Source organism: Desmodus rotundus, chromosome 8, assembly GCF_022682495.2.
Source record: "Desmodus rotundus isolate HL8 chromosome 8, HLdesRot8A.1, whole genome shotgun sequence".
In the NCBI taxonomy this organism is placed as follows: domain Eukaryota; kingdom Metazoa; phylum Chordata; class Mammalia; order Chiroptera; family Phyllostomidae; genus Desmodus; species Desmodus rotundus.
In genome coordinates, this window is record NC_071394.1 from 31363143 (window position 1) to 31375288 (window position 12146).

Genomic DNA, 12146 nt, shown 5'->3' on the forward strand with positions numbered 1-12146 from the left:
GAGATTGCCACCAACTGATGACTCTCTACTACAAGTTACCTTGTGCCAGGTGACTCTCCCTGGAGCTGGGAGACCAGATTATTGCCACCACACACTCTGAGGAAGATTTAGATAGGGGCAGAATCTGTGGTGCTGGGGTGCAAGTGGATCCAGAAGACAGAGAGAAGAGCCTAATTGATATTTGCTCATCAACTAACATAAAGTTTTTGTATAAAAGTAAGTTTTTTGCCAACTCACTTCATTCTGCCAGCCATCTTTAAATCCACCTAACCTTTGCATTTATGCTTTTATTTAAAAGTGCTAAGAGAAAGAATAATCTATAAGGCTGATGCCACTAGCCCTTAAGTGTGCAGGGAGGTCCAGCCCCTTGGCGTCTCTGGGCCACACATTCAATACATTGTGACATGTAATCACAAAAAAATCTCATGTTTTAAGTAAATTAACAATTTTGTGTTGGGCCTCATTCACAGCCATCCTGGGCTGCATGCAGCCCAAGAGTATAGAAATAATTGAAGTTGTTAAGAGAAAGTTTAGATTAAGCTGCAATTGCTTTTCTGTGTACTTCTCGGATGTATGCATGTTGAGCTCTAAGAGGGAGACAAGATATACAGGATTTCCCAAATTATTTTCAATCACGAAAATCGTTTCCCGTGGGGCTTCTTCAGGGACTATACTTTGAGGTCTGGGACCTGCACATACAGTAGCACAATTGCAAAAAAGGAAAAGTGCCACGTGTAAGGCTTATGGTCTACACAGTGCAGGCTCTGTACCGAGGGTGGAACTGAACCACAGAGTTTTGGCTGTTTGCATGTCTTTAAAATACACATGATCCCAGAGTGTTTTGCCTTTATGAAGCTGGAAAAAAGTTGGAAAATAGCAGGGGTCATTCAATCTTTCACAACAACTGGCACTAATTGGTTGCTTATGTCAAGATAGTTTGTGTAGATAATAGTTTACAATCCATGTTTCTCACATCTTTAGGTAATGTCATACATTCTGAAGAATGATGTGGAAGTTTCACAGCAAACTCTTGACTGTGGGAAATTATCATAATCCAGTCTCATGGACAAAGGGTGGCAGCTGTTGGTTTTTATCAATGTACTCAGAGAAAATGAAAGTCCTTTTTGTTAGTGCTGGTGGATGGATGTGTTGCAGTTGGCAGATTGCCAGACTTCCAAATCAGTTGTTCTTGATGCATTTAGTCTCTGGAGACAATGAAATGTTTGAGTTTGCTGAGACTCCCTCTTCCTACTCTATATTCTTGAGTGCAGTCAGTCACCTTAGAAAGGAGCTCATCTGTTACCAAATAAATGCAACATTGAGTTATTGGGGTGGGATGGTTAGCTTCTCCCACCATCTTTGCATAAATTGCTTCACATTAGAGATAATTTTCCTTTTTCTTCAAATTGCACTATTCACTGTAGGGTGACGGAAATCAAAGAAAAGACATGTTAGCTGGTAAAACAGCAGTAGCTAATATGAGCTGTTTACAGAGCACTGTCCTGGGGGAAGTTACAGATGAGCAAACACTCAAGAATGAAAGAATAGTACAATCTAAGTACTGGGCATATAAAACATGCACAATATATAACTCTATATACAACTTCAAATAGTGAAAATGAAATCAATTCTTTCAAGAAACATTTTGGAGTATTTATTGTGTGCCAGAAACTAGAGACATATTGGTGAGGAGGATATAATCACTATGTTGGAAGCTCACTGGCTAGAAGGGGGAGACTGACCTGTAGATAAATAAGGGAATGAACCAGTTGGGCACTAGATATGAATCTGCGTATATACTGAAGTCACAAATGAGAGACTATCAAATTTATTGAGGTGAAGGGGAGCAAATGGGGGCAGGGAGTATACACCAGAGTATCCAGCCATGGTATATGAAAAATAGAGACATTGAAGAAGATACAAGAAACATTGAACACAGGACAATGACGCTTCAGTCTCCTTCAACGTAGGCACTTTGGGACCTCACACAGTTCTCCCAATCGCCATCTGCTGCCCCATCGCATTTTCCTGAATCTCATCAATAGTCTGAAATCTCTTCCCTTTCAAAGGTGATTTTAGTTTTGGGAAAAGTCAAAAGTCGCAGGGCACAAATCTGGGCTGTAGTGTAGTGTATCAAATCACCTGGGTGATTTGATGTTTTACCAAAAATCTCTGCACGAGCCATCATGCATGAGTGGGCACATTGTCATGATGAAGCTGCCAATCACCAGTTGCCCATAGCTGTGGCCTTCTGAATTATATCCAGTTTCCAGGGAGGAACATTCAAGCTTAATGCAAAATTTGATGCAGATATGTTACTCTACTCACTCAGGCATTTTGAATGTGACGGCCACACGGTACACATGCTCATGAAACGGCATCTACTGGCCCCACTGACTAGCACAGCAAAATCATCACTGCTCATGTGTGCGCATTCCAGGCTGCTCTCCTTGGCTGCCAGGTTACCTTCATGTCACACAAACTGTTCTCATTATATTAACAATGGCTGGACTTTTTCCAGCCAGACCTTGCATATACCACATTTTGTTTATCCATTTATTTGTTGTTTATCCACTTACCCATTTATTTTGGTTGTTTTCACCTTTTAGCCATTGTGAGTTCTGCTATGAACATGTGTGTACAAGTGTTTGAGTACCTGTTTTCAATTCTTTTGGGTCATATGGCAATTCTGTTTAACTTTTTGAGGAACTGTCACACTGCTTTCCACAGTAGCAGTTAACAGTTTACTTTCCTACTAGCAATATACAGCTATTCCCATTTCTTTACATCCTCAGCAACTCTTTATTTTTTAAAAAAAAATTACAGCCATCCTAATTGATGTGAAATATCTCATTGCAGTTTTGATTTACCATTTCCTAATGACTAAAGATGTTATTTTTTCATGTATTTATTGGCCATTTGTACATCGTCTTTGGAGAAATGCCTATTCAAACCCCTTCGCCTGTAACTGGGTGGTTTATCTTTTCATTGTTGAGTTGTAAGAGTTCTTTATACAGGGGTGGGGAAAAGTAGGTTTACAGTATTCATATGGAAAAAGACATGCAGGTTGTAATTCTTATAATAGCTTTATTAACACAAAAGAATGTCACAATACAGCTATAAACCTACTTTTTCCAACCCCTGTATATTTTGGAGTAGACCTTTATCAAATTCATAACTGGCAAATATTTTCTCCCATTATATAGATTTTCTTTTCACTCCTACAGTGTCATTTGATGCACGAAAAATTTTAATTTTCTTAACATTCAATATATTCTTTCTTTGGTTGCTTGTGTTTTCTGTGACACATCTAATTGCCAAATCCCAGGTAATTATTTACCCCTGTATCTTCTTCTAAGAGTTTCATGGTTTTACCTCTTATATTTACGTTCTTGATCTATTTTGAGTTCATTTTTGTAGACAATATGAAGTAAGGGTCTAACTTCATTCTTTTGCATGTAGATATCCAGTTATCCCAGCAGCATTTATTGAAGAAATTTTTCTTTCCCCATTGAATGGCCTTGGCACCCTTGTTGAAAATCAATTCATTATGTATGTAAAGGTTTATTTCTGAACTCTTAATTAAATTCCATCCGGTCTATATGTTTATTCTTTTTCCATTACCACAGTTTTGATTACTGCAATTTTTTATTTTATTTTTTTAAAAAGATTTTGTTTATTTATTTTTAGAGAGGGGGGAAGGGAAGGAGAAAGAGAGGGAGAGAAACATCAATGTGTGGTTGCCTCTTGTGCACCCCTCACCAGGAACCTGGCCTGCAACCCAGGCATGTGCCCTGACTGGGAATCGAACCAGAGACCCTTTGATTTACAGGCCGGCACTCAATCCACTGAGGCACACCAACCAGGGCACGATTCTGTAATTTTTTAAAAAGATTTTATTTATTTACTTTTTAGAGAGAGGGTAAGGGAGGGCGAATGAGAGGAAGAGAAACATCAATCAGTTGTTTCTCACATGCCCCGAACTGGAGATCTGGCCCACAACCCAAGCATGTTCCCTGACTGGGAATTGAATTGGTGACCTTTTGATTTGCAGACAGGTGCTCAGTCTACTGACACACACAAGCCAAGGCCTGATTACTGTAATTTTGTAGTAAGTTTTGAAATCAGGAGTGTGTCCTCCAAATTTGTTCTTTTTCAAGATTGTTTCGCTATTTGGGGCCCTTTAATTTCCATATGAATATGAGGATCAGATTTTCCATTTCTGAAAAAAAAGGCTGTTAGAATTTTAATAGAGATTGCATTGACTCTGTAGATCACTTTGGGTAATATTGTCTGTCATTTTAACAATATTAAGTCTTCCAATCCATAAAAATGAAATGCCTTTCTATTTTTTAAGTTTTTTTCTAGCAACTTTTTGTAGTTTTCAGTACACAAGGCTTTTACTTCCTCAGTTAAAGTTATTCCTTAGCTATTTTATTCTTTTGGATGCTATTGTAACTGTATGTAGATTTTTGAAAGCCATATTGAGGGTTCACAGGCAAAGCAGAGCAAGTAAGTAAGCAAGGTCACAATGATGTAAAATACCTCTGTATTAAGGGAGCCATATTTAGCTGGGAAGGGCTGAATCATCAAAGTTGCACGGTAGGGACAAGGTAAAATACTAAGCAAAAAGTGAATTTGAGGCCTTATGCACTATGAGAGGTGATGGATAACCAATCGGGGACTCTGGACTCTCCTAGAAGTCTAGTTAATACGTTCTCCCTCTCTTGACCTCCTATCCATCTTTTTGCTTTTTCAATCATAGCTGGTGATCTCAACAGAAACCAACAAAAAGGAACTCCATTATTTCCCAATCATAACTCCCATCTGCATGTGCAGCACCCATGGATTCCTTCTTGTCCCTGGTTACCAGGGAGCAGGTATTCTTTCTAGCAAAGGTCACTTTCTACTTGTTTATCAGGTATCTCTCCCATTTAGTCAATTCTTTGCTGTTTCAGGTATCCCCCCTCTTTTTTAAATTTAATTATTTTAAAGAAACATCGATGTGCGAGAGATACATCCATCCATTGCCTCTCTCATGACCCCACCGAGGACCTGGCCAGCAACCCAGGCCCTGACTGGGAATTGAACCAGTGACCTTTAGGTTTGCAGGCCAGCACTCAATCCACTGAGCCACACCAGCCAGGACTTAACTTTATTTTTATTGTTGACACTATTACATATGTCCTCATTTTCCCCCCTTTGCCCATCTCCACCTGGCCCCCTTCTCATAATCATCACTGTTTCTCTTTCCATTGTTTTGTTTCCATCATCTTCATGCTCTGGAGCGCACTTTATTTAAAAGCACTCTTTCCTAAGCCCATGCTCCCCTCCAACAACAACTTCATTCCTCTCTTCTATGCAACAAAAGTTCTTGAAAAAATTGTTTATACAAGTTTCCCTCTACTTCTCAATTCTTTTTTAAAAAACATTTATTTATTTTTTAGGGAGAGGAAAAGGGAAGGAGAAAGAAAGGGAGAGAAACATTGATGAGAGATGATTCCCTCTTGCACCAGCTCCCACGGTGGACTGAATCTGCAACCCAGGCATGTGCTCTGATTGGGAATCGAACCAGCAACCTTTTGCTTTGTGGGATGAGGCTCAACTAACTGAGCCATGCCGGCAATGGCTACTCCTAAATTCTTATTCTTACTCCTTAAATGTTTTATTTTTTAATAGGTAATACATGTACATGGAAACAGATTCCCTCTATTTCTATACCTTAACCATCAAGCTCCCCTCCCTGGGGGGACAACAACTATTCTTAGTTTCTTGCATAACTCATAGTCTATAAATTCAAATATGGGGTTGGCCAAAAAGTTTGTTTGTTTTTTGTTTCTTTTTGATGGTTCAGTTGGTTGGCGCGTACTTCAGTAAACCAAATGGGTTGTGGGTTTGCCCTGGTCAGAGCAGTATGGGAGGCAACCAGTGGAGCAACCAACTGATGTTTCTTTCTCTTTCCCTTCCTCTCTCTGGAATCAATAAGTATATCCTCAAGTGAGGATTTTTAAAGAAATTTAAAAAATTTAAAAGCACTACAAAGTTTATTAGATACAGTTAAAGCAGAGCTTAGGCCCTGGCTGGTGTGGCTCAGTGGATGGTGTGCAAGACTGTGAACCAAAGAGACACTAGTTTGACTCCCTTCCAGTCAGGGCACATGCCTGGGCCGAGGTCCCCAGTAGGGGGTGTTCGAGAGGGGACCACACATTGATGTTTCTTTCCCTCTCTTTCTCTCTCCCTTCCCCTCTAAAAATAGGTAAAATCTAGGGGGCTTAGGGGGAAGTTGCTAGACATAAATATATATACTCATAAATAGTAAATATGAATATAAATAATTTAAGCATCACTATAAAATTAGAAAAAGAATAGCATAAAGAAAGGAGGACAAAATTAGTAAGTTCCAAAGCAGAAACTAAAGATAAGAAAATAGAAACATGTTTAGGTGGCAAAGGGGGAAACATGGACATCTGTAATAGTGTCAACAATAAAAAAAAGAAAAAAATGTTGGAAATATTGAACCTGAATTCAAGAACTAGTTCTTTGAAAAAGACAAATAGTAAGAGATAAACTGTCAGTGAATAGAGGAAACTGGCTAGCTGAGGAAGGGTGTAGATGGGAGATTTACTTTAAAAAATTAAAAAATAATTTATTATTAAATATTTCAGACATATCAAAAGGTGCACCTGTGAAATCACCACCAACCTAAAGAATAAAACATTACCAAAGCATTTGAGGCCCTTGAGCACTTTTTGATTAACTCTTTCTAGTTCACCACTATCTTAAAATTATTGCATTCATCATACCAATGCACTTCTTTATAATTTTATAAAGTGTGCCCCTAAAAAGTTATGATTTTTGTATGTTTTTAACTATGTAAATGAGATTTTACAGTACATATCCTTTAACCTATTTAACTCTGTTAATTATCCATGTTAGTAGGCAGGGCACTAGTTCTTTCTTCCCACCTGCTATATACTACTACATTACACAAATATATCACCGTTAACTTATTATTCTGGTTAATGACAGGTTCACAGCCTTTTTACAACTCTAAAGTGCTGCCATGCACATTCTTGTATTTGTAGATGTTTCTTTGAGCACCTATGCAGGAATTTTCCTGTGAGGTAGGCACATGTAATTTCTCTAGATAATTCCTAATTGCTCTCCCAAGAGCTCATGCCAATATAGACTATCAAATAGTTCCATTTGCTGCAAAGCTCATCAACACGGAGACAAGATTTACTTTTTACTCCACATTTTTATATTTATATAATTTCTTAAATTTTATTTCAATTAGTCTTCACAAAAAGTCTGTGGGTTAGGTATTGTTAGTCACATTTTGCAGATGAGAAAACAAAAGACCCAAGATATGTTTTGAGACAAGTTTCTCTTCCTTTTAAAAGTGCGTCTTACTCTTCAACTTGGCTCACTGCGGCTTTTTCCTGCCAGCCCTGCAAAAGCTGCTTGCCGGCGCTTTTACTGAGTAAGCACCCCGAAGTGGAAGCCACCCCACCTCCTCTCCCTACAAAGCCCGCTCCGCACTCGGCCACCCAGAGGCCGCTGTGGCTTTGTAACGCGAGACAACGACAGGGTTTGGACCCTTGGAGCCACCGTAGCACCTCTCCCTTCCCGCACAGCCTTTCCTCGCGTTCAGAAGGCGTCTCCGCCGCGCTGGAGAAGGCGGGGCCGGCGCTTCCGGATAGGCCGAGGTTAGCGGCGCTAGCGCTCCGGTCGCCGGAAGTGCTGCCGTCTATTCCTGTCCTGAGCCGCTGTCGCCGAGGTTATAGGGCTGCCCCGGAAGTCCTCCCGTGTCTCCCGCCCTCGGCAAACATGGCGGTGGACTCGGGGATGGAACTGCTATTTTTAGATACTTTTAAACACCCGAACGCTGAGGTAAGGCTTCGATTCTTGATTCCAACCCTGCTTCTCGACTTTGGGACCCTTACAAAAAATCGCGCCTCCACTTTTCCTGCCGGCGGCCGCTTGAATTCCTCTCGTCCACACCCCCTCCCCCCAGCTGGGTGTGGGCAGCGCGTCTGAGGGAGGGGAGCGGTGGCCAGCTCATTTCCCTGCATTATCTCAGATCCCCGCATCTTTGGCTGAGTTGGCTGTTCTGTTGCTTTGCTCTTTTTGTCCCCCCGTCAGCTTTAGGCCTTGAAAATGCCTTGGTCCTCAGATTTTACCTCAGGCGGTGCCTGGGAGGGGGTCTCAGACAGCTCGTGTTTGACAGTAGTTAGGGGGACGGTGCGGGTCCCGTCGGCTTCGTAATTCCTAAAATCCTTGTCGTAGGTACCTTTTCTCACGGGAGTTAGGTTACCCAGATGTGACACTCCTTTGGTTCAGGGTTGCGGCGCTCCCCCGTTTGTCCTGAAACTTTAATACTTTTCCCTTGGAAAGATTCCACATGTTAGGATGTAAAATATTTGCAGGGGACGGCGTTAGCGAGGAGGGGGAAACTGAGATAATGGTCAAAATGCAGTATAGTCAGTCGTTTTGAGGGATGAGGGTGGGGGATTGGGGAGTAATCTTTTCGTAATAAACTGGGCGCCACTGAGTGTCTGACTGCTCTGCAATACGCACATTGAATATAGCTGGGTAGCCAAAGGTTCTCGAAAGCCGGCCAAGAGTGGACGTGAGCCAAGTCCACAGAGAAGGTTCAGAAACCCCGGAACCCACGTTTTCTTTCAGTGTAAATGTAATCATTTCAGAGAACTATTCTTTCTTTGGAGACAGTGATGATAGGGGGTAGTGGTTGTATCTTAACGTTTTACTTGACCAAATAAGAAGTCAACAACGTTGTTCTTGTAGTTAGTTTAACGAATGGTTTGTAAGTCCGAAAAAATAAAAAGTTTGGAAACTTCAGCATATTTTACTAACAATGAATTCATTTGTGCTCTTGAATTTCATGTAGGTCACTTAGCTCTGTCCAACGGCCATCCTTTTCTAATGCCAGCTAGGCTTTAGGAAAGTAAACGATGGAGGCAGTAATTGCCTCAGAACAAACCTTTCACATGCAGAGAGGACAGTTAAAAATGAAAGCAAGAAGCATGTGGTGAATTAGTTTAGTAGTATTTTAGTCTAGGGAAATTGGCTTTCATTCCTTTATATACTTAAAAATCTAGTGTTTCTTTATTCTTAGACAAACATTGAGGACCATGAGAGGATAGGACCCCTAGTGTGGTAGTAAATACCTTCTTCTGGCAATGATTGGAAAAGGCTTAGTAGACATCACATTTGAACTGAGTCTTGAGGGAGAAGTGGGGGTTTGTGGGTAGATAGGGAATATTGAGACACTTGTTCTCAAGGAGTTTATAACTAAGCATTGGGGATTAGATCCACAACAGTATGATTAAAGTTAGATGTGATGGATGCTTAAGGAGACATTGTGAAATTCCTTGGGGTCTGTCACCTTTATTTCCAAAATGCCCATCACTTTCTGACCTATTAGGACCTCGATCAATATTTATTTAGGTCCCTTTGGTGGTTCAAATAAGGGCTGTGTGATTTTTAGACGAGGGAGAGAGCACTTTTCATTTGTGAGTATCGGGAAGAGTTCATCAAGGCAGTTGGCATATGAAATTGGCCTTTTGTGGAACAAGATATGTTTCACAGTTACAGACAGGAGGGCATTCTCCTGGAGTAGTCAGTCTCTGTAGTGTATACCAAAAATAGCAGTGTGAAATGATACCTAAATGGCAGTTTGAAACCAGATCGTAGACGTTCTTGAATGCTCAGCAAGAGAGTGTGGACTTTATTTTGTAAGAAATGGGCTATTTTGTAGTTTTTGAGCTGGGAAATTAGATGATTAGTAAGACACATTAGGTAGATTAATCGATCAGTAATACCTAAAATGGTTCAGAAAAACTAGAGGTGGCAAATCAGGACGAAAAAGTGAGAGACGTAATGAAAACTGGAGTTAACAAATGGGCAGTAATCGTTATTATCATTTATTGAGTGATTATTTTGTCCAAGACTGTGCTTTGGCAATTTAAAGACATTATATATAATCCTTTTTATCAATTTTGAAAGTTATTCCTATATAGATGAGGAAACTGAGCATGAGAGGTTATGTGACTTTCCTAAAGACATATCAGCACACATTTCTTGATTTTAATTATTTTGTTTTCCTCACCCAAGGACCTGCTTGTTGATTTTTAGAGAGAGGGGAAGAGGGAGAGAGAGAGAGAGAGAGAGAGAGAGCGCGCGCGCAAGCGCGAGCGCTTCAGAAACATCGATTGATGAGTCCTGACTGGAGACTAAACCCACAACCTAGGCCTGTGCCCTGACTAGGGATTGAACTGGGAAATGAGGGTGCTGAATGAATTGCAAATTGTGTTTGTAGTTTGTCTTCCACTTTTTAAGAAATAAATGTTATTTAAGTAAATGTTATTATAGAAAAATCTAAAAGCAAAGGCTTTCATAATTCCACTTAGTCCCAGCAGTCATTAACTTAAAAATTTTTTCCACATCCTCTAATAAATACATATGCTTAAATGTATACACCCATCACCCACATTAATGTACTGATGCTATAATACTGTCTTGTGTTATCTTTTTTTTTAACCTAACAATGTGTTGTGCATCTTTATAAATAAAGAAGTATCCCTATTCATTTTAAACATTTATTTTTATTTTTTGACTAGGTAATACATGTATGAGGTACAAATTCAAAAAGTACAAAAGGGTATACAATTAAAAGCAAGTCTTTCTCTCATCCCTGTTCCCAAGCCATCCCAATTCCTTCCCTAGACAGTCTGTTGTAATATCAGACTTTTTATAGGCTGTATATTATTTTTAAGTGGTAATGCTATTTATATATTAAATTCTCATGCATTTAGGCTTCTGACTTTTTACAATGATGTGATATTGTTGATGCTAAATTATTTTATACATCTTTAATTATTTCTTTATTTTCAGAATGGAATTGCTGGGTTAAAATTAAGTCCTATGAGAGTGATTGATGCTAGAAAGTCCTACTTCATTTCAGAGTTTTTTTAAGAAACCAATTTGGAACTCATCTGAACAGAAGTGATCATGAAAATGGTAGGAATAGATGAGATAGCCTTAGTTTACCCTTAGAAAAGAAGGGGAGACATCTCTACTGTGACCTTTAAACACATGATTACTCCTTCTGAATGGATAGATGGGGCTCAGTTTTGGAATCTGACCAATCTATTCTTCACATTTCTGTTAGCTCCCTAATTGTATAATAACCCTTCTATGATTTCCATTCTGTGATGTTCAGTCTGTTTCCTAGGTGTATGTACTTTTCTAGATATTTTAAGCTCCTACTGCATTGTAATTTAAACTCTGAGAACAATTTAATAAGGTCTTATTAAGCAAGTAATAAAAGTCCTTCAATCATTAAATTAATACACTAAGCACTATGAATATGAGTAAACTCAGACTTGGTTCTTGTCTTTTTGAAACAACAGTCTAACGGGAGAGAAAAGAGGTGACTGCAGTTTAGTTTCACAGGAGATTTTGGAAGTATAAAGAAGAGACACCTACCCAGACTTGATCTGGCTCATCTTTCGGGAGAAAGTTGACATCTGAAAGGCATTAGGACAGAGGAGTGTCGGTCAATTCTAAGAAGAGACAATAGCATGATAAAGATGAAGAGCATGTTGGGCTCTACATTTGGATTGATAAAAAGGGGTCATACTTGCTTTTAAGATCAAGAAATTCACCTGACTTGGTAAGGCGTGTTGGCTGTGACGCAGCTGGTGCCTTTTGTGCTCGGTGGAGGCAGTCTCTTCAGAGGCCTCCGCGGGCGGGCGTCTGGAAACGGAGTCTGTCATGCTGGTGGGGTGTGCACATCAAGTCCCGCTATAGACAGTTTCCCCAGCTCACTAGGTCCCAGGTGATCCAGGCCGAGTTGTTAAGTGCAACCATGTGGTTCTGGGTTCTCTGGCACTTTTGGCATGGCTCCGATGCTGTGCTGGGCCACTTTCCATATCCAGATCCTTCCCAATGGATGGATGAAGAATTAGGCATCCCTCCTGATGATGAAGACTGAAAACGTAGATTCAACTTTTTACAAGAGCTAGGTGAGAAGTTCACGAAGTTATGGACTCCAGTTCATACTGATATTGCAGTTGTAAAATAAAGTGTTTTGGTCAAGAATGAGAGAAAAAAAAGAAAGA

General features: G+C 40.0%; 1 protein-coding gene across 2 annotated transcripts in view; it reads left to right on the forward strand.

The window, feature by feature from the left end:
- Positions 1-7751: 7751 nt before the first annotated feature.
- Positions 7752-12146, forward strand: part of VIRMA (vir like m6A methyltransferase associated) — a 57423-nt gene continuing 53028 nt past the window's right edge. For both annotated transcript variants that reach the window (XM_024572109.3, XM_024572110.3), the window contains exon 1: positions 7752-7893. In XM_024572109.3, the coding sequence (XP_024427877.1) occupies positions 7831-7893 (63 nt within the window). In that variant the 5' untranslated portion in view covers positions 7752-7830. The remainder of the gene's footprint in view (positions 7894-12146) is intronic.